This window comes from Haemorhous mexicanus, chromosome 11 (genome assembly GCF_027477595.1).
Source record: "Haemorhous mexicanus isolate bHaeMex1 chromosome 11, bHaeMex1.pri, whole genome shotgun sequence".
Lineage (NCBI taxonomy): Eukaryota > Metazoa > Chordata > Aves > Passeriformes > Fringillidae > Haemorhous > Haemorhous mexicanus.
This window is the reverse complement of record NC_082351.1, coordinates 11403024-11426772: the sequence shown is the minus strand read 5'-3', so window position 1 is coordinate 11426772 and position 23749 is coordinate 11403024. Positions and strand designations below refer to the sequence as shown.

Below are 23749 nucleotides of genomic sequence, written 5' to 3'. Positions count from 1 at the left end.
TCCTTGTTCAGATCTCTTGCTTCAAGCTACTCTGCTTCCTGTGAATGTGAACTGAGTATGTCAGCCTTTATAAACATCATATGGATTTTGTTCCTCCCAAACAATTGTAGCTGTTAGTAATTGTTCATTATAGAGTAACTTCCACTAATGTTCAGAAGCATGGAAGTAATTTGGGGAGAGACATACTTTGTTCCTTTGTACTCTCTGCCTTAAGGATAAGCTGAAGTCAACTGTAGAACCATGGGCAGTGTTCAAAGGTAGCTTTAAAATGCATAGAAGAGACAAACCAAATAGGTCTTTGCCAAGTTTTTAATACTTGAATATAGTTTAAATGTTTTAAATATTTTTATTTTACATAGTGTTTCCTACATTTAAAAATACCTCAGTTCTTTGTTAAGTAGAACTTTGTTTTCTGTTGTTAAATCACAGGGTTTTGTAATGAATACAATAATAACCTCCATGCTGTCCTCTTCTTTTGGAAAAAAATAAGGCAGACATAGATAAAATTTCTTTGTGCTCAATCCTGATGTGAATTTTTAGTTTTTTGGGTAATTTTCCAGTTCAGAAAGGATAGTCCTGCATTCTCTCTTTCAATGTCTTTTTGGCAAGTTTTTGTGTTACTTTCTTATTTGGGGAAGTGTTGTTGGAGCCAGCTAGCGTGGTTCTCATGTGCTTTAAAGTAATGTCTAGACTATTTCACATCATTTTGTATTCTGAGAGTGCATTTTCTGCTTTACTGGAGTGCACATTCAGCAGCAGAGGTACCTGCAGAGTTGAGTTGTAGTGACTAAAGGAGGTCCCTTTTGTGCAGCAGGAAAAAAAAATCCTACACCTACTATTGTATCTAGGCTTTGATTTGGTTACTTCTGCCTTCTTTGAGCAGCTGAGGTGCCATTATTTCCTCCCACCTGTGCTGAATCTGGGCTCATTGCAGAAATTAACAGCTGCTGGTTTATTTCTCATCGCAATGGCACTTCTATTAGCATTCCTCCTTCTAGTGACAGCTCATCTGAAAATGGATCACATTATTTGTGTGAGTCCCAAGGCCACCCAGATAGCAATTTCAGCCAGCATTTTCCATAGCAACTACTTCTTGGGCTGATTCTGCCACAATTCTTTCCAGATGTGCTGTTGATTCAGGTAATGTTTGAAATCCTGCTAAGAAATATTTTTTTTTTTGGTCATGGATTCTAGAGCTTATCCATGGTTGCAGTAAGTGCAACTTTGTACATAGTTTAAAAAAAAATCAACCAATGGCATGCAGAGGCCTCAGAACTTGTCCTCTATTTGAATCTAAAGAGAGTTTTCTTTTTTGTTCAGCTGCTGATTTTGGTTTTCTTTCCAAACTTTCCAAAAGCACTATTGATTTTTGTTAGATGGACAGTCCATGTCTTATATTTTGGAAGGAATTTATAGATTTTTGTACCATAGCCACTGTAGAAATTCAACAATTTTTATTAATTGAAATGTTCTTGCAAACATACCTCTTGCAGGACTATCCCTGGGTAAATCTGATTTTTGCTACCTGACCTGTTTTTGGTAGCTGCTTCTGGAAAAGTCTCAATACCCTCCCAGGAAGATTCACCTAGATTATTTTAACATAAAATGAGAATACCCAACTAGACCAGTCAGTTTCTGACACATACCTGGCTGGTAGCTTGAGAAGGAAGTGTTCTAACAATGGCAAGAGATGATAGATAAAATATTGACAAGAAAGAAACACCAGTTTGATTGACCAACCAACAAACAGTAAGAGCCATATAGTTTTTAAATTCTAGTTAACTGATTTTAATAATTTCAAAGGTATCATCTAGTAGTGATTTTCAGTATCCAATGTAGTTTATGGGTTAATTTATTTTATTACCCATTTTTGTAGTAGAATTTGAACCAACTTGATCTTAGCACAAAAGCACAGCCTTTTTTCCTGGAATAAACCTCCTTCAGTTTAAGAAGTTTTGCTACAGACTGTCAGAAATGTTACTGAAATCAATAGGGACTTCCTGTGCTAGTTTGGAAAGAAGCTTTTTATGAAGACTAAACATTCTACAATTCATTATGGGACTGCATTAAGATATCTCAGTTCTGTTATTTCTGCTGTGAAGACTCCTTAATGCCATTCCAACATCCATCCTGTGGGCTCTAAACCTGATCACACATGGTTTATTCCTCTTTAGTCTGCTTTGAGAAAGTCAGCACAAAGTGTCTTCACTGTGAGCCAGGGTGGGTTATTTTAGAGCTCCAAGACTCTACATCTGCATTTTCTACAATGTCTCCTTAGTCAGAAACAGATTTTCAAACAGTTAACCCACCAAAGAAGATCAATGAGGAAACTTCTTTATGCAGAGTTGAATCATGTGAGGTCTTCATGCTTCTGGCAATGCTTGTGAACAGCTCCATTAGCAGGGAAGTCATATAATTAAATAACATCATGTGGTATCCTATCTCTTTCATTCTCAATCTTTTAAGATACTAATTAGAGAAATATTTGTGTGCTGTTGCTTAATTTCCTCTCTTCTTATAAATAAAATATCTTGTTCCTACTCCAGGCTTTCATTGTCTTTACTAATACTTTTCTATTTTATAGTTATTCATTTCATATGCTGTGTTTTGGGTGTGCAGTATTTTATTAAAAAATGAAATTTGGGTTTTTTTTCCACTGAGATAAAGTAACGGGGCAGGGTTTGAATAAAAATTTTCTGATACAACGTTTTTAGGCAATTAGGTCTTTAGATATCCTGCACCAGAATTGTGGCCTGCTAGTTAGAGAAGAAATAAAAATAACTTGTCTTCTTTATCCAGGTGTTTACTTTTTTTTTTAATATTAGCCCCAGTACTTATTGGTGTTAAGACTTGTTTTCTGTGGCTTGTTCCAGTAGTTTCAGATATAATGAAATTATATGAAATGATATGTTTTCATATGTTATATCATATGTTGTTATGTCAGAAATTATATGTTAAATTTTCTTCTGTGCCTAGCAATACCATATCTTTTTTTTTATATGTCTTTGACTCAAATATTTTGAATTCTCTGCAAATTCATTAAAACCATAATAGCTCTTAATAGTAACTTTTTTTCCCTGCTTAAACCTTTATTTGGCAGTTCAAAAACATTACCAAGAACTATATTCTAAAGATCAAACCATTCCTCCTCCAAAGCACTTTTATCTTTGTCTTCTATAAACAAAAAAAGCAGTGTTGAAGGATGAGGGGCTGACAATGACAGATTACCTGTAGCTTTGTTTTCCTGTTTAACTTAGGTGGACCCTGTGCAGTGCTGTGTTGTGCTGTAACACAATCCCATGTGCTCAGATCCCATCTTTGCCTGCAATCCCCATTTCTGCACTGCTTTGGGCTGTGGCACAGAGCAGGCAGAGGGATTTCATCCAAGTGTTGGTGTCATTCCTGTGGAGAACCAGACAAAGCCAAATGAGCAACAGGAGTCAGTTCCAGTAAAAAGCTGCAGAGCTCAGGAATAATTGTCATTAATTTCTTCTGCTATGCTTTGCAGAAGAATTATTTTTTTCCTCTGGATTTCTCACACAATCTGAAGGTTGTTACATCTGCTCCCGTGTGAGCTATGCTACCTGTTTGAATGAATTGATAAGGCAGTGGTTATGGAAGCATGATCTGTGAAACTCTGATGTTATTGCTTTCACAATGTCTTTTCTAGGCCCTCTGTCTTTTACTTATCTGTCTTTAATAAATATGTTATCAAGACATTAGGAGTACAATGTTACAGGGCTTGAAAACGTTCCAGGAATTCAAAGGGCAGTTCAGTGGCTATTTCTTACTTGAAAACTAGTTCTGAATGATGGCATGAAGTTCCTTCTTTGCCTTTTAAAATCTGAATTAGTTTTGTTTCCTTAACAAAGGACCTATATGCACATTAGCTGCCATTAAGCAGGAGAAAAGTGATACTAATTTGAAATTACCAAGGTAAAGGCAATGTGAGAGATGTAAGGGGAGGTATGATTATGGGAGTAATGAACTGTGGCCCTGGGGAGGTAGAATGGAGAAGGACAGATGGATAAGGAAGCTGCTTTGTCAAGAAACTCCTTGAGGTTTTTCAGAATCAGGTCCTCTCTTGCTTCTTTCCTTTTACTCTGAAATTTCATGTTATGAACTGATGGATCTTCCCTCTTCCTGATTTTAGTCTAATCTACTTCTAACATAAATCAAAACCAGGTGTAATGTAGAGGCTGTTTGTTGTCTGTCTCACATAGTGTCAGCCCTGATATTTGATCCTCACACCTGCTTCCAGCAGAAGACTTGATCAGATGGAAAATTCAAGATTTGATACTTGGATCACGTGAGGAAAAGTGTTTGCTGGGTTGGAGTGTAAAGTGGGTGTGTAAGAGCAGGCTCCCCTTTTTCTGTCCCACACTTAATGGAGCAGCCCTTTCTTGGTGTGTTTGGGCTGTGGAGCATCAACAGTTGTCTGTGTTTGCTGTTAAGGCAGACAGGACAACCCAAAATGCAATTTCATGCTGTCTTTGTCTTCTGAAAGTATTTCAAAGGGGTTTGTTCTTTGAATACAGTGAAAGATAATTGGTCATTTAAAAGGAGTAATCTATAAATGTGCTTTTGTCAAGCAACTGGAGAGATAAATTTTCTGTCAGAAAAAGCTTTAAAATACCAATAATATTCTGAAGTTTATTTTCTAAGATGCATGCACATCCATAATGGATTAACAGCATGTTTTAACAAACCATTTATTTGCTTTGGGAGTGACAGAGAGAAGCTGTTTCAAACAGGATCTCTCATCACTGTCTATCTCTAGTCACCTCCTACTGAACTTAAGGTTGAATACCGGGGGTCACGAGGGAAAGAAAACAATAATTAAAGCGAAAAAGTTGATTGAACTGTTTTTTTTTTTTTTGGTCCTTCAGTATGATTAGCATGTAAGAAGCTGGCTGAGTGTTGTACTGTATATCATTAGTTCAAACATTTCTGACTTGATTTAGCTTTATTAGTGACTTTTTAAATTGCATTTCTGTATTTTGTGGAGAACAGCTTAAATAGTAAAGGCAGTAAAAGTTCTCATTAGAAGGTCTTGTTTCTATAAATCTTAATCTTGGAATTCTGCTAAGTTACCATTGGACTGTTTCTAAGAACTCACCCCACCTCCCAAAAAGTTGTCATGGGTTCTTTTATTAAAGCTCAAAAAATTATTCTTAGACTAACAGAGGTGGGGAGTAAGGCAGGAGTGTTTACAGAGCTCACTTCTAAATTGACTGTGATAAGTGGCAATGCAATGTATTATGATTAGGGGTTTCTGGGAGACTCTTTAAGAAGGTTAACTGCAAGGCAGCTCTCAAAAGAAAGCATTTATCTTAGTGGTCATCCTTCAGTGTTTTATACTACTGAGATTTTTTTGTGGGTGGTTAGAACCATTTTTTTGTGTTTTATTAGCTGTATCTTGAATACCTCCTACTAGCTGAATGACAGTTTAGGGTTATTAAATCTGTTCTTAGTACATTTTTTTATCCTTAGTTAATCTTGACTAAATATATGCTAGTGAGCAACCCTTTTTTCTCAGTTGTTGCCCATATTTGTTAAAAAAATTATTCCATTTGACATTTGTTTAGGCTGAAGTTTGATAAAAGACTGTATACAATATACTTTTTTGGTTTGGCATTCAACAGAGACTTTCATGGATTTATTTCTTCTTGCATTATCTTATCTTCCCTTCTAGTATGCTAAGACTTCCTTTTCTTATTAAGTAATTTTTTCACTCCAGGACAGATGCTTTCACAATTGCAAACCCTGCATGTGTCCTGCTAGAGATCCCTAAGATTGCATTTTTCAGTTGTTACGTAACATTTATAACTGAGTTACTTTGCTATCACCTGCTTTCTCTAATCCTAAGTAAGGAATTTTTTTTAAATTCAGATTTTTCTTTGACACTACTTCCAGTGACTTTACTAAAAGATTTATAGTATTTTATACTTTGTGTTTGTTTAAAAGCTATCTCTATTATCAGACTAATAATTGATCATTCCTCCAAGGAAAGGACTCTTTATATTTGACTGTTCCTGAGGAATGGCAATTATCATTACACCTTGGCTAGATATTAGGAGGAAAAAATTTGCTGCTTTCTTCTGTAATTTATGGACATTGCTTCTTGTTCTGTGTGCCATGAATATAGGAAAAAGTAGTTCTATTTCAATTTGACATAGCATTTTAGGTTCTCATTACCATGTTGTCACTCCAAGACTATTTATTGTAGTTTTTCCTGAGGTTTTCTCATCAGTCATTTCTCTGCCTTTTTCCACATTTTTCAGAGTACTGGATTAAGTATTTCAGCTAAGACCTTTTGTGTAGATGAAAAGACTCACTTCTGCCTTGCAATCTATTTTTGGTTTTACTTCTTAGTATGATACTTGCTTTATTCACAACAGATCACCAATATGGAACTTCTCCTTACTCTTCTAGACAGCATCTTTGGTTTGGAAAGACCAATTTTATTCCTGTCCTCATGACACATGAAATTTCCCCCATTCTGAAGCCTCATTGAAATGTAACAAATAGATTTTTATAGTCCATCATTCATTAGTTAATGAAAACATTATACAAACTGGAATTTTGGATAGAACACAACTGGTGTAAATTCCTGGCCATCAGAGTGGTGGTGTTTCTTTCATCTCTTCTTTTCTATTGTATATGAAGTGACATTAGGTATGATGAGATTTTTGTACAAATTTCCTTGGTACCTCTTAGTGGAAGCACTTGGACTGTCAGCCCAGGTCCCTCAGCTGGGAGTGTGCTTGTTGAGAGACTGTTGTGTTCACTGGCTCTGTGTTAAGGGGACTTGGCCTGAGGTTGCTGTGGGTTGTTGCAGTCAGCCTTTGCCAGGGGAGGAGAAATTTCATTTCATAAGTTTTGCTTTTCCAGGGAAAAGTTTTCCATCCTCTCCTTGCAATAAGCAGCATATTATAGTAGAAGATAGAAGTTGGGAATCCTTGGAATTACTTTATGCAGGTGAAAGAAACCTTGACAGAATAATTACCAATGTGAAGCATTTGCTTTTAGGTTTAATATATATTCTTTAATTTCAGGGTTCACTTACTTTTACTGTGAAAAGTTAGACTTTTTTTTTTTTTCCTTTGGTGTTAAAAATACTACCCTGTTATTTGTATAACAGATTAGTTGGCCAAAAAAAGAGAGGAAAAACTACTAATAACAAAAGGGATTACTCTTTATAAATATTACTGTTAAAGAATGTCATTTAATCCTCTGCTCTAATAAATTATTTTAAAATGTATTTTATTGCTATAATTTATTAAACAATAAGGAGACATTTTGGCTGCAAATAGTGATAACATCTCTGTAGAACTGTATTTGGATAATAATTTTTTTTCCTGACACAGTAGATAATTAGGAATTATAAATTATGCTTACACTCTTAGGCACATTAGCTGAGAGTGTATCAGATTGTATGTTGTTCTTGGTGCCAAATCAGGTCTTGATTTTCAAAAGTTCTAGCACTAAAACTCAAGATGAGTTTTATTTTCTAGCAGCAAAGTAGAATTGTATGTCTTACCTGAGAGATTTAGGTAAAAACCTTGCCACCAGTTTATATTTTTGAATGAAGTTACTTCGTGTTTGTAGGTAAGAAAATCATTATTGCCAGCCACTTTGCTGGCATCTTAACCCTGTTCCTAGTGGCCAGATAATCTCATTTCAAATGTTTGCTGCAAAAACAGTGATGTTATTTTTTTTAGCAAGGTCACTGAATAGCTAAAATAAATTGCTTCTGTCCATGAGGTTTTGTTCTTCCATAAGAAACTTGAAATAAGATGAAAGGCTAGCATAATAATTTTCACAGATGTGGGGAAACTAGTGTGCAGTATGTAATCACTAGGATATGATAACATAGAGATCCTGATCTGTCCTGAAAGACAACTTCAGAAATGCTTGGATCTCTTCACTTCCAGTACCTCACAATGTGGGCAGGATCTTTTTCCACCTCTGTCTTCCAGGAACTTAGTGGGGGCTGGATCCTAGGCTATGTAGGAGTAAAGGAGGACGTGGTTTCCTCAGGTGCTCTGTCACAACCTGCATCTTTATTTTGTACTCTGAAAAATAATAATAAAATATTGGGGCTTTTTTGTTTTCCCTCTGACCAGAAGTAGTCAATTAACAAGAATTAAAGCAACTGACCTATCATTTGGTAGAATACACCAGGTTTGCCAATCTCTTGTTAACCTGGATGCCAGGTTAAATGCCACTTATATTTGAGATTATTGCTGTTGAGATTATCCATGATGATAGACATGGATAATCTGCTGCCACATGCAGGAATGTCAGTGCAGACAGTGCTGTGCCCACCCTGGGCAGGCTGTGTGAGCCAGCCCCAGTCTGGAAGCCATCAGCACGTTGTGTGGCACCATGCCCAAGCTGGAACACCTTGTCTCTCAGATAGCTGAGGCTTTGCAGCTTCTCAACAGAGGCTGGCACACTTTTGGGTGGCTCCAAAAGTGCTGGCAGAGTGAGTTTGTTTCTGATGTGTTCATCATTCCCTGTGGCTGGGGAAGCACTTCCCCAGAAATGCCCACCCTCGTGTTGTGCACTCGTCTCCTCCCAGCTCCACTTAAATTAACTACAAAGTTTAAAAAAATATGCTGGCCATAATTTTAGGGGGGGCAGTTTAAACATGTATGTGCTGTGGGTTTGATTCAAATCTTGGAGTGTCTCAGTGGACCACTTGTGGAGTCATTTGACAGCAGCTATTTCACATGACTATGAACCATCATTTCCTGGAAGTGCTTGATATGAGTCATTATTTCCTGGAATAAAGTGTTTGGTTACATATTTTCCCAAGCATTTTTCCAAGATAGGAAAATCCCCATCAGCTGAGAAAATATATGCTAGGGTCTGCAAAATTTTGTGGGTTTGGGGCTGCAGAATCCAGAGGGCAGATTTTTTAAAGCTTGTTGACTGGCTCTCCTCTCCCATGAAAGCTTTCACCTCATCTGTTACTTTAAAGTGGACTGGAGAATGTTGCACAGCTGAGCAGTTAGGATCACAAGAATGTGTGCTCATTTTGGCTGGCAGTACAAAAAATATGGATGTGACTGAATCCTATTATCAGATGTTGAAATGATACCAAATAGTTCAGTAGTTCTGACTCTTCTTCCTCACTAGTCAGGTTTGTGTTTTTACTGCCAATTTAGAGGCAGTGACATGATCTAAACTTCAGAGAAGTAAAATTTCAGTGTAGCTTCATGTCCTTTTCAGCCTTTAATTTACTCCTTTTATTCAATTTTTGGCTTTTTACAGCTGTAATATGTGTGAAATAACTATATTCATTAAAAACAACTATTTACTGTGGAATTTGCTATTAGAGAGCAGACATTATATTGGGATTGGCTGGCATGGAGTTAACCAACAACAGCTTAAGAACATAACTTCAAGAATTCCAAAGCCTTGGAAATTCTGAGTTATAGGTTCCTTTAACACACTCACAATGAAAATAGGTAGGTTTGTGGTGGTAGTATTAATATTTAACTTGAGGTATTATAACTGGAACATTGTTACACTTCTCACTAACTTTTCTCAGTAATTTTATGACAGCATGCTCTCAGAAAACTGCAGAGGAGCGAACCTTATTGAATTTGGAGGAGCATATTCTATGCCTATATGCAATAATGCTGTTTTCTTTTCTGTGGCTTTAAAGTCACAGGATACCTTCATTTCTGCCAGAGAACTTGTGTGATCATGTCTGACATCTGTGGGGAAGGTGAGGCCCTGGCACAGGGTGCTCAGAGCAGCTGTGGCTGCCCCTGGATCCCTGGCAGTGTCCAAGGCCAGGGTGAGCTTTGGGGCTTAGGGCACCCTGGGACAGTGGAAGGTGTCCCTGCCGTGCAGGGGTGGCACTGGATAGGCTTTAAGGTCCTTCCTAACCCAAACCATTCCATGATTTTATGATAAATTGCTTGCTTTCTGCAAGTTCAGAGGAAATGAATACAGTAGCAAAACACTTTTTCTTTCTATTTTGATGCATTAAAAATCGAATATTTTAATGAAAATGTTATGGAATAGGTACTGAAGCACAACATGTGAACAAACTGAGAGTCTTTTACAAATTACTACAAAGCAATTTTTATGCATAATTATGAGGTTTATAGAAAAGCAATGTACCTTTATTTCATTTCAAATTAGCATTGTGGATGTGCAGCCCCTCTGATATATATTTTTTGTGCAATATTGATTATTTAAAATAATTCATAACTATAATTTAAATTAAGACTGTTGGAGTCTTACAGCATTCTCTTTTAAACATCATTTAACTGAGATTTGAATGAACAAGACAGAATAATAAATGAGACTATTAAAGTGTATGAATAAAATGCAACTGTTTATCTAAAATTGATCCGTGTCGCATAACTTCGCCTAAAATAAATGGGTTGTTTTTCTTTGGCTCCATCAGAAATATTGTCCTATAAATATTTATATTAATACATTAGGAACTTTGAAATAAAAGTGAAATAACTTTCTTGACATTTTTGCTGGCAAGCAATGGACTTTGAGAATTCCAAACTTTGAGCTCACCTTGACTGTATGAAGTTCACGAGCCGTATTCTTACATTTATTAGCAGTTGGAGCCTAAGGTTAATTTATGATTCATTTATCCATGTTTATTTTTTAATGATTGATCTTATATAGTTCTGGGAAAAGGCACAGGCCATGACATATTCTTTTCTAAAAGCTATTAGGTATTATGTGCTCTTTCTTGGCTGATAAGTCATAGTCTGTCACCGAATGCGTTGCAGAAGGTGAATGTATTTCTTTTATTTATGAAATTAAAGGACAGATTATGGCCTTGCCAGAGCATGAGCATTTTAGGGTATACAACACTGCAAGATCTGTGCTTTCAACTGCATGTTGTAAAAAATTGCCATTGTCTTATGTCCTCACAAACTATTTGTGATGTGCCCCTGTGAGTGTCTGTGTTATCCCATATTTATCTGAGACTGTAAGATTCTGTTTGCTCTCTAAAATTGAGGGGTCAAGATTGCAAAGGAAATGATCTCTCACTAAGAATCAGATCAAAAAACTTGTATTTCACTTTTAGAAATATATTTTTGTGTTGACACAGCACATAAAAATAAATCCATAGGAAAACGTGTAAGTAAATGTGAGGGAGATATCCAGAGATTCCTGCACTGAGAATCCTAAGGTGCCAAGTTAACAGGATAAAAATTGGTTTTATCTGTATCACTTTGCTTTCTATTATTCAGTCTCTATGATCTGCGTAAGTCAAAAGAGATTTGTGTAAGGTATTCTAGAATTCAGGAAAGTGAATTACAAAAAAAATTCAAAGATTTTTAAAAGCAAGACATTTCACAGAACTATTGTTAGATATCATATTGTAGTAAAATAGACTGAAATAAATGGTTGATGAAGCAAATAATGAAAATCTATAAAGAGAAATTTTTTACTAATTAGTTTATGTCATGATTTGGTTCGACCTGACAGTGTTTGCTATTTAAACTGTTCAGAAGGTAGGTGATTGTTCTCCTAGTGATTGAAAGAAACATCTCACCTAATGTGGTATAGCAGTATATATTCTGTTTTAAATGAGAATTTAACAATTTTAATGTTATTTATTTTATCAGACAGGAAGCTTTGCTTGCTGCAATTAGTGAAAAAGATGCAAATATTGCCTTGCTTGAGCTGTCTGCTTCAAAGAAAAAGAAGACTCAAGATGAAGTAATGGCTCTTAAACGAGAGAAGGACAGATTAGTACATCAGTTAAAACAGCAGGTGGGGAGACTTTACTTTTCATACTTTCATGGCAACAGAAAACTGGCACTATTTTCATTTGTACTGTTTTATGCTGATGTCCTTTGGAAGTGTTGAAGCCAGGTCTGACCTGTGTCAGCAGTTGCACAAGGTAGGTAGGATGTGTTCCATTTAAGTGTTTATTGCTTCTCTGGAGTTGTTAAGAATTGGCTGTACATTTACTTGGCTCACATTATATGCAGCCAATACATTTTGTTTTCCCTCTTCATATAGTTTCCAACCTTCTTGATTCTGTGGAAGAGGACAGCAGATGCTCTTTGCATGAAGCAAGAGTCCATTCTGTTGACTCATTTTAGCCTACTCTTGTTCAGTTATTTGCCTATCTGTTGTAAATAATTGTGTTTTCAGAAGGCTTCAGGCTTTCTGAGAGGTTATCTAGAAATTGTGATTATTCTTGAAATAAATTCTCAAATGGGTAAAAATCACTGTGTCTTCAACACTATAAGTAATTTGAGGTTTAAATAAAATTACTTGGTTAAAAATCTCTCTAGAAATGGATATTATCACAAATGTTCTGGCCATGATGCAATTGTCACCAGCCAGTGTCCCAGGATACTTTTCATCAGAATCTGTATGATAAAAAGGAGATATGCTTCATGTTTTTTATCACTTCCCCCTACTGTGCTGCACCAAAGCAGATGATGTTGAATTCCAAATAATTTTAGGGAGTTTTGGTTTGCTTTGGAAAAGAGAGGGTACTTATTTTCTTTTTTAGATATCTCCCTTTTTTTTTACCTTCAGCTTAGGTTACTGAAGAGTAAATGAATGCACCCCTTTGCCATGTTGCATGATACCTTTAAATATCATGAGTGTTTAAAAAATGTTCATCAGAGAACTGAGCAACTGTTTTGTTGCTGTGCTTGTTTTGTTTTGGAGTTGCACCTTTAAGCTATTGCTGGAAAGTGTTCAAAACATTGATTGGTTTCTTCAGACAGAGAGAAGGAAGAGGATTGCTAGACAAGCATTGTGTTGGAGAACTTCAGTTAGAATTGTAACCAAATACTTCAAATACCTCCATTATTTATAGCGATAAAGATCTTCAGTAAAGCTATTTAACTAGATTAAATTGATGCCAAAATAATCTCCCTGTTATCTCAGACACCACAAAAAAAGAGTCCCCAGGAACAGGAATGTGGTTTAACTAGGTCACCCCTTTATTACACTTAAGAATTATCTGATAATAGAGGTTGTAGACTTCACTCATACTTCTTTAATCCCTTTGGGGAGAACCACTGTCTACCCCCAGAGGTTTCTCATGTGCATCCAGCACAAAGGCTTGCTCTGACTGTGCTGGGCAGGGCCAGGGGCAGATTCCCTCTGTGTGATTCAGTTCCTCTCTTTCCTTGAGAGATGCTCTCTCTCAGTATGTTCCTGATTCTCAAGAACCTCAGTGAATGTTCAGCCACAGCATTGCTGCTTTTCCTCTGCTCTTATTTGTCCCATCCTCCATTTCCACAGCTGGTATACTGCTGAAAGGCAGAATTCAAAAAAGCCCTACTTCTCCAGCCTAATGTGGTCATCAAAGGAGAAACATTTATAAATATTAGAAGATGAATCACTAGATAATGCTAAACATTAACATAAAGCCCTAAAATCATCCCTGTTCTATGTTGTAAGAGGAATTTTTGCTTTGAGAGGCAAAATAACGTGTTGGTCCATGACAAAAAAAAAATCTGTATTCCTCTCATATATATCCACATTTTCTGGCCTTTGTGAATGTTGAATAGATTGTAAACTCCTATTAAGACATTGATTTTAAAAATAATTTGTCACAATTTTTCACAGTGCAAAATAAAGAGTCATCTTAGAGAAATGAAATATTCTGCCTTTGTCAGGAAATGGGAATATTTATGATTTATTTTAATAAAGCTACAGATAGGCATATCATATTTTGAAGATGAAAATATTATTATGAATGAATTGAGCCATCTTTTCATGGGTTGTGGCTGTGTGAGTTTAAGTGAAAGTTCTGTTATTTTTAAGCTGGAAGAAGAGAATTGTTTTTATGTCAAAGCCTAGATAACCCAGAAAAATTATTTGTATCACAGTGTATTCAGCTGTAAAATTAGTTGTAATAATTCTGACCTCTGTGTTGCAAACACATTTTCTCACAAGAAACAAACATTTAATTGTAATGATTTAAATACAATTTAGCAGCTGCAGTCTGTCAGCTAAATATTTATTGCTTACTGCTTAAGTAATTGAGAAGCATAGTAATACACTCCCAGCAAAACAAAACCACTGGACTTGCTTTGATTCCTACACCAAATGCTATATTTTGAGAGCTGTAGGACTTTGTAGCAGGCTTTAAAAACCCTTTCAGTAATACAGTATTAAACAAAATTACTATGTGGGCTTGGCTGAGTGATTACATAATGTGCATAATCACCCTGGCCAAGATTCCTTCTGAGAATTCTGAGAAGGTATTTTTAGATCAATTTGTACAGTGATGCAATCATTCATGAAATAATTAGCCAAAAAGTCAATTTTTAGAACATCTCAAGAGGTTTTGGGAAGAGCAGAAGACACTGCTATGTTACTGATTCATCCTGAACTTGGATACTGAGAGAAAATGTCCCAGTTGTGTCTTTTTACTTCTAGGATATATTGCCAAAAATGTAAGTGCACTTGGCCAAAATGCAAGGTCTTCTAACTCCTTGAGAGTATTTTATTTTTCTTCTCAAAACATGAAATTAGAAACCTTTCCAGTGCTTTCAGGGCTGCAGGTGTACAGAATACTCTGGCCAGAGGCAAAGCTGGTGTTTGGCAGAGTTTTTTAGCTCGCTGCTCTATATTTCATCACATCAACATATTGCTAATGCAGCAGAAAGGGTGAGAAACCATCAAGGAATTTAAAAAATGTGTGTAATCACACTTCCTCAGCAAACTAACAACTAGCAATATTTTCTCTTGCATGCAATACACCAAATTATTTCTGACTAATTACCTTGTAAATATTTTAAAAAGCTCTTTCACCAGCAAATGAGTAAAGTGGAATTGTAGGCAGCATGTTGCATTACATATAATGTTCTAGTCAAATACTTCAGAAACCTTGCTACTCTGATATTATGGTGGTGATATCAAGCATTCAAGAAAAACAACATACCCCAAATTGTGTTTTCCCTGATAGATAAATTCAGCTTTATTGCACTGTGTATTTGATGATATTGAAAGGGTTTATTTTACTGTATGAGAAAAAGAATATTACTAGGAGTTGTTGTGATTGTGATTACTCTGGCAGCCCAAAACATTTTTCTGCAGCACTGTGAATTGATTAATTAATGGCATTCAAGCTCTCTCTATGTCTAACCAGCGTGGGAGCAGAAAAGTCATGCACTGTTTTTTACAGTGTCATTACAGATATTGTTGTCTGCAGCACTTGTGAGCAGCAGCAACTCTAGGGTTGGTTCCTAATCACTGTTGCTTCAGTTTCTGATGCCATACTAATTTAATCTTTCTGATTGCCTTGAGTTTCACAGGAGTGAGTATTATAGGACCCCACATAATTTTATTCTTCTTCTTGTTGATGTTGTTATTGCTGTTGTTATTGTGTTGCTGTTTTTTACAGAGATCTGCTTCAGACAGACATTATGCAGTTGAATTGTGCAGTATCACTGCACAGTGAGTAGAATCCATGTTAAGAAGCCATTGACATTGGTACTGCAGACATAATTGATCACTCTGCTGCTTTTTTACCTCTTCAATTTGGGCTCTTTACCATCAGTCATTATCTTGTCTTGTTGAAGCTTTAAGCACCTAATTGTGAACAAAAGAGAAGTCTGAGACCCTTAAGTTATAGTTTCATTTTTGTTGCACTTATGGTACCCAGGTTCTTTGTTTATTTTGGACAGGTAAGAATAGATGTTCTAATAACTTCATAATCAACCTGGTTATTTTTCCTTAAAAGTTCTCAGAAAATGTAGTAAAATGGCTTTTACTCTCTGATTTTAAATGTGGCCATTGAGATCCCATTTATGTCAATACAAAGCATTCAGTGGCCTTACTGTCTTAAAAACCTTTCTAGTTTATAATTTTCTATTAATTAGAAATATCTAAAGTAATATTTCTGCATGTCTTAACATTGGGGTTTATTCTCCTAATTTTTAACCTGATTTTTGAATCTGTGGTTTTGAACATGGGTCACGACAGTCATTGCAAATGGGTTGAATCTCAGTTTTGCCCAGTGCAGGTTCCTGTGGGGGTGGGAGTGCAGAGTGCCACCTCTCCCTGCAGTTTAACACAGGAGGGGCACAGGGTAGGCAAGGCAATGTGTGAGTGGAGCTAAAAGCATCTGCCCGAGCAACTTAGTTGAAAAAATACTGAAAATGTTGGCAGTGCTCTCATAACACTTTTCACATATTCTCAGTAAGATTTGACAATTTATATTATAAAATTTGATGGAGTTGGGTCATAGCTGGATATGGCATCCCTTTTTCCTCCTTATGCTCTCAGGAATCCAAAGTCTTTTGCATGGTATTTTTACACAAAGCTTTTCAATGGGAGGGGCTTCTTTTGCCTTTAGCAGTCAGCCCCTGAAAGCACCAGAGGCTTGCTACATGAGCCCTTTCCTGCTTTAAAATCAGTTTCTGTTTGTTCTCTGTTCAGAATTTTTTGATTCTTGAAGGATCTGTGTCACAGCTTAAGCCTGGCCATGGCTCAGGGCAGCCTTTTTTCACTGGTGATAATCTGGTCTTGAACTTATCCTACAACTTTATTCAGACAAGTGGTTTAACTTCACTGAGACTGAAAGTCTTAAATGGAAAAAGTAGGTAATGCAGATATAAAATAATATATATATTAACACTGGAACTTTTGTAATTCTGGATCTGGCTTGCGTGGTAGGTGAAAATGGTTATTAAGTACCTCAAATAAGAATAGTGAATATCTCCATTATAACAATCTGAACACCCAAGCCAAAAGGATTTTTCTCCATGTGACATGTTTTAAACAAATCCTTATGTTCTACTGTAATGTACCCCATGATAATAAGACTAAATATAGTTTAACACTTGATCTCAAATGAAGTGCTAAGTAGCCAGCTATTTAAAAAAAAAACAAACTGTAAAAAACTGGGTGTCAGATATTTCTGATGCTGTAATTGTGGATAAAACTGGTAATTCTGACAATCCAGCATCAAAAAGAAATGATGCTATATATAAGGTGTCTCTAGGTGGTGTGATGTTATCACCATTTCAGTCCATATTGAAATGTACAACCAATGTATTCAAATGGATGTTTTATTTAGCAATTTTTGATGCATACAATGGAATAAATGTAGTAATTTCAACTTAAGCTAGATTTTGTATATGATACAAATGGGAGACCTGGGCTTGTATTGAAATTGTAAAAATTACAGCTGAAACTCACTATTTAGACATTAAAGATGGTGAAAAATGACCAGTGCTGCTAACCAGAGATTTGCAGTTTCTCAGGTCTTATTTAGCTGCTGAAGTTCCTGATTCATGTCTGGTTTTAAATAATTATTATAGGGAAGTATCTTTTAAATGAGTTATTTCCTGTTGTAAAAAGGAAAAAAGAGAACCTTCCTTCTTCCGTTGCTTGTCTGTTTTTAGGAGGACCTGGCCTGAGATGTCCTCAGGCAGCTACAGTTTCAGAGCTTTAATTATGCTTTTTAACCCACTTCTTTGTGTCTATGTTCTTACATACTTCTATGTAATTACCCAGGTTAGTAGTAGGACTCAGACAAATACCTTTAGCATGACTTGAGCCTACACATTACTGACTATGCTGTATTATTACAAGATATTTCCTGTGCTTCAAGCCATACTTTTAATTCTCAGAGCTTTAAAAGACTTCAAAACCACAAATTCTAAATGCAGGAAAATGCACAAAAAAAAGTCAGACAGTCCATGTTCTATTCAGCATAGCTTTGTTTAATCACAAGTGTCAGAAAACTTGAAATTTGGCCTCAGTACTTTAGATAAGTGTCTGCTTGGCACTTGGAAGTGCTGCCTGTCTCTGGCTGCCAAGTGTCCAATATCCCAGCTGGTGTTTGGGAGGCTGTTGTCCTTCAGCCTGTGAAGAGGGAGGCTTACTCTGAGCTTTAGCTTCTTTCAGGGTAAGTCAATCACATTTTGTCATCTTGCAAAGCAGCAGGTGTAATGGTTGTTCATACCAGTTAACTAGGGCTCTAATTAAAAAAGAACTGAAGTAGCTCTAAAGCTCCTATGCTCATGTTCAATACTAAATTACCAGACCTGAGTCTCTGAAAAGATTTACATAGGAATTGCTATGCACTGCTGCAGAAGAGTCAGAGTATTAATTTGTCCAGCACTGATTTTGTATTTTCCCTGGGTGGAATGTTGGACTTAATGAAAACTTGGAAAATGCTCAGTACCTTTTTTTAATCCCTGTTTTCTGTCCTGTGAGGGCAGACAGGGCCTGAACATCAACTGCTCTGGGTTACATGTTACAGATGATAAGAATTTTAAATATAAAACCAACATGTGAATTAAGTAAATATAGATGTGAAAAAGAAAAATATGTATACTTTCTTAGCAGGAAAACTTGGCTGTGTTCCTTACCTTGTATGGAACAGTCCTATCCTTAATGAGGTAAAACCTGAAAAGAGTTAAATGCAGAGTAGCCAAGCTTTTCTGCAGTGTGCTATCATGCACACTCTGAGCCTGCATGCATCCTGTCTCTCACACTTTCCAAGACAAGTCATACACTATAACAGGAAAAGAAAAACATGCTTATTAGCCCATTTGGAATTTTAACAGGGAAAAATGTGTGTTCTTCAATGGAGGCAGGAAACAAAGCAGCAAACCCATGTTAAAATGTAGTTAAGAGTAAGAATATAAGAACAGATTACATTACAGAGATGTTATAAAAAGAAAATGCATAATTAAAGCACTCAGTAAAACACACCACTGCCCCATGGTGATGCATTCCAACACCCATAGGGTTATGATTATCATACCTATTTAGCATTTGCAGTTGCTGGTTAGTTAACATACTGCAGTGTTTTTGTTATCTTTCACTTACTGATGAGTGCTTGCAAACTTAAGAGTCTTAACCTCATTTTTTTCCATTGGAGTTTTCTTGGTGTCTAAAACCTCCCTGCATAAGCAACAAAGTAGCCTGAATAGAATATTATTGTATATTTATACTCATTGAAGACAAGAGTATAATTTATTTGGAAATAATTAGCATGATGTTGTTAGTATTCCACTGTTAAAAGTGGCCTGAATAATTAGCAGAAAGTAATACAATCTCTGGAAGTCTATTAAGTCCACTTCTTCCATGCAGCTGTAATACTGGCAAAAGGTCCTTCAGAGCAATAACAGGTTCACAGATCCTCTGGCTTGTGGAAAAAGGACCCTTCTGTCCAAACCATACTGGGTGGGTGTGTTTTAACAATTTGTCTCATTTCATTGTGTGGATTCAAGAAAAGTGCTGGAGCAGTCTCAAGCTTTGGCTTTCTAGCAATAGCCTTGGAATTTTCTTTTCTTCTACAGCTGGATAGTTAGTGAAACAGTGCCCCAAAGTATATGAAAAGTTTAAACTGAAACATTGCAAAGGCATCTCTCCCAAGTATTTTTTCTAGATGGCAAATTAATCTCACTCTTTGGCTTCTTTTCCCATCACTTGTGCAGGATGCAGGTATCTCTATAGGCTTGAGCTGTTAAAGCAGGTGGAACAATGACAGTGAGGTTGAAGATGATTTTTAGAGGCTCCAAGGTTGGAACTTGGACTTGTTATTTTTGATTTCAGAAAAATAATTAAGTTGAGACAACAGAAGTGGAATAAAGGAAAACTTGATGAAGAGGGTTTTTTAAAAAAATAAAAAAGGTTTAGTGAACTTTATTAAGTTCTGGAAATACAGGCTTTAAATGGCATTTTATTCTAGTTTTCTTTGTAGCTTGTGTTGACCCTTTGGTTGTCAAAAGTCACCATAAGGGTTATTACAAGCCCAGGATTCTGTGGTGCTTTCTCAAATGCCTTTTGTAGCTATTTTCCAAGACTGCCTTCCTCTGTTACACAAACGTGATAGTCTGCATTGTTTTCTTGTAATAGTTTGAGGATTTTTAATAAGAAAATGCACCATTTTTGTAAAGCCATGATTTTATGCTAACTTTTATAGTCATTTAAAAGATTGTGAGTGACAAGTGTAATTTCTTGAGGTTTAGGGATGTGTGAGGGCAAGTACAGCATTTGCTCTCCAACATTTAATAAATTGTAACTTGCCAAGTAACAAATCCAATAGAAATTGTATTCCATGGCAGTTTGTGATTTCTGAGTTGTGCAGCAGTAGAAAAAGTAAGAAATTCTTCCCTTGTCTTCAGACGACAACAATTTTCAAAGAATGTGCAAAAATATTGTTCTAAGGCCAGAGCTGGCTTAATTAGCAAACATTTTTTAACCCTCTTGTCAATGCAACTCAGGCTTGAAGTGCTGGATTCATACAGGAAAACCAAATGCAGTTGCACGTGCTTTCATTAAATCTAGACTCATTCCAATCATTCCTTCCTGCAGCTTCTGGATAAACTTGGTGAACTCTGTAGTCTGGAGAATACATTTTTTTTACATCACTCCCCTTTTCTGTTTTCTAAAATATTGTCTCAGGAGAAAAAATGCTCAGATAAAATCACCTGTTATTAAAAATTATGGAGACTAGAACTAAATGCCTGCCTCATGAAATATTCGGAGTTTTTTGTGGAATTATTAGAATGCTTATTTTCAAACAGTGAGATTGCAAGAAAAAGAGTTTGTGTCAATAAAGACAACAAGAGGCCATTACAGAGTCAAACCTAGAATGTGGGTCTCTAGATTTTAAATTTCGTGCTTTAAGAATTAGACACCAGGATAGTTCCAGGACAGCCTACAGGTTTTATATCTGCCTCCTTCTCATATAGGGAAAAATCCTACCCTATTGAAAGTGAATATTCTAGAAATATTTCAAATTCCATTAAATGAAGAGAGATTGAGAAGAAAATCCAAAGGAAAGTAATAGCTATTGAATTGTATTACACCTATATCCCAGAGCAACAAATCTTATTATTTTTCCTCATTTGAGCCTCATTCATGAGAGTTTCATTGTTAACTTGATCCAGATGACAGATGAAAGCATAGTTCCCTATTGCCACCTTGCTAAAATATTTTGTAAAAGACAGTTTTAATATTACAGTTTTACAGTTACAGATTGCTGTTAAGCTATTTAGTCTGTTACCAGTCAATCAAAGACTTTCATTTCACTTTGGTATATCCTTCCTTAAACTCAACAGACTTTTAGGAGGACAAGAAATATCTGTCAGTTTTCTTGCAGTGCTAGGTCATAAATTCTTTGGTAAGTGGGTTAAAAATTCAGTTACACATACCATTCATGACCTTGACAGCTTAGCAAATAGTGATATTGAATGATCAAAGACAACTGTTTCAAGCCCTAAGGGTTAATATACCTGTGCAAGTAGATCTAAGCTGCTTTTAATTCCTTGATCATTCCTTTATTTCAAAATGGATGCAGTATTTTTTTGAATGTAGTCAATAAGTTAAGAGAAAAAAAAAAAATCTGAGGATGCTGTTTAGGCTAGAACTAATAAGGCCATACATGGTCTTTAGGAGATAGAGTTAATTAATTGTTGCATTTTACAAGTTCACATGTTTTCCTTTTCTAGTATAAATCCAAATTAAAACATGTTCCTTCTCAGGTGTGGGCTTGTTTGTTTCCAGACATTTTCAAAATAACTGTTGGCTGAGCTGTGGCTGTGTAAATTTTTTGAAACCCCATTTTCAGGTTTGAGAGGAGAATATGAATGCAAGTTTAAGCTGTGCAATAGAACTATTTCAGATAAGGTGCAGAGTAACCAGTGGTGCACATTAGATATTGCACAGTTTGAATGCATGTGTGATCACCACTCTAATTTTCATTTATTGTATATTTCAAGATTCAATTTCTTGATCATCCAGAAATGTCAGTATTGAGTGACGTTCTGTGCTTTCTAAAGAAATGTAAGAAAAGCTCTTGGGTGTCCTTGAACAGGAACTTTACAGGCAGAAGTTGTTGCAGGAAGTGATGGCATTGCCAGGTCACTGTGTGGTATTTTCCCTCTCAGGCAGCACTGGAGCAGTCCCTGAACGTGTTGCTCTGGCACCCAGACCATGAGGATTTTCCTCTGACTGATAAACCAGTGGCCCAACACTTACACACCTTGCTGTGTGTGCCTGTATGTAGGTGTAGGGGTGTGAAGCCCTGGGGTCCTGAACAAATTCCAATGTGGTTAATTAATTCCTTCCTCAAATAAAAATATAGTTGGCATTTCAAAGCCTGCTAAGTATCAAAAGCTGACAAAGGGAGAAAACAGAAGTGATGTTACAGATTTTTGTTTAGAAGGATGTGAAAAGGATTGTATTGTTCCTCAGGATAGCTTTACTTTGGTTGTTCTCCAGAAATTGTCCTGCTTGTCCTCCTCAAAAATCTTTCTTTTAAAAGTTTGAAATCATAAGGTATTTGTCCTTGTTAAGCCAAAGCTGAGCATACCTGGAAAATACAGTTCAGTGTGGAAGTGTAGCGCTAGGAGTAGCTAAAGCAAAGGCATCAAAATTGTATCTGCTATCAGTTGAAGAGCTAACAAATAAAAAACAAAAAGCTTTTAAAAGTATTATTTTGCCAGGTAAGTTGCATCATTTTAAGAAATTGATGGCAATTACAAGTCATGATGAAGTTTAGGTGGTTTGATGGAAAAGAATGTCTCATTTCATATTTCTTGTCAGTTTTGCTCCCAGAACAAAGACCAAGCATACTAAAGGAAGGCTATTAGAGCATTAACATTTCTTTGTGCACATTTTACTGCAATCTGGCATGCAAAAGGAAGAAACATTAGAAGTAGTTTATTTATATTTCAGCACCAAATTAGAAAGATGACATCATTCATTTACAGTTCTTATCCCATGACACGCCTAATCCCCAACACCTCATTACAGAGGACACTTTTAGGATTGCATATCTCATCTTGTTTAACTTTTGCATTCTTTATGGAATACAGTTGAAAGGTAGGAAATTTAAGGCTGTTCATTGATAAGAAAATAAACTAATAAAATTTTAGGAGCTTCCCCAAAGAGGCAGGGTATGACAGTGTTTATAGTAAGTGGCTTATTATTTGTCTATTAATTCTCCATCTTTTCCACTCTTTTGTTCAAAAGCCCTTCCTCTTTGAATCTAAAAACAAACAGGCCAACCATGATGATTCAGATTGAGATGATCTTTTTATCAAAATCGGTAGAAAGTTACAACTGGAATTCATTCAGCTGTTTGCTTCCATCTTTTGGGAGGGAGAGAACAAAATATTTCCAACGGTGCAGATTCTTCTCTATACCATACTGAGGGCTCTTACAGTGCTATGGAGATGCTCAGAACTTCTACTAGTGCACATCTCACCTGTGATGTTTTCTTTGTGTTTTTGTTGTGGATGCCTTGAGGGTTTGGTTGGTTTAGTTGGTTGTTTCTGTTTAAACAGAGTACAGCTCCCCTCCTCTAAAGCAGTTTTCTCTGATCCTCTATTGAACATCATGTGAAGCGCTTGAGAAACATTGTGACTGAAAAAAATTAATTGATGAAAAGGTACATCAGGACTTCCTAGGGTTCTGTGGCTGTTTTCCTGGCATTAGACTTTGTTATACTTGAAATATTATGTAATGTGAATATTTAGTTTGCTTTTTTTTTTCAAACTTGGGACATACTGAACAAATGAGTGGTCAAATTCATCTGCTTATGTTGGTCCTTTGGAACTCATTAATCTGGGCAAAGTCCTGGGCAATGTGTTTAACTCCCATCCTCAATGGGGTTACCATGAACGCTGCTGTCTTGGAGCATGACATCAAGTGAGCTGAGACTGCTATCTTTCCTTCAGTCATCTGTGTGGTATTAATTGTATATGCCTCTGACTGATTATTTTCATTTTGGAAGAGATCTCTGGGAGTT

General features: G+C 36.2%; 1 protein-coding gene across 1 annotated transcript in view; it reads left to right on the top strand.

The window, feature by feature from the left end:
• The window catches only part of ERC2 (ELKS/RAB6-interacting/CAST family member 2), a 398530-nt gene that overhangs the window by 250596 nt on the left and 124185 nt on the right, over positions 1-23749 (top strand). Inside the window, exon 13 of the mRNA XM_059856421.1 lies at positions 11622-11769. Within this exon, the coding sequence (XP_059712404.1) occupies positions 11622-11769 (148 nt within the window). The remainder of the gene's footprint in view (positions 1-11621; positions 11770-23749) is intronic.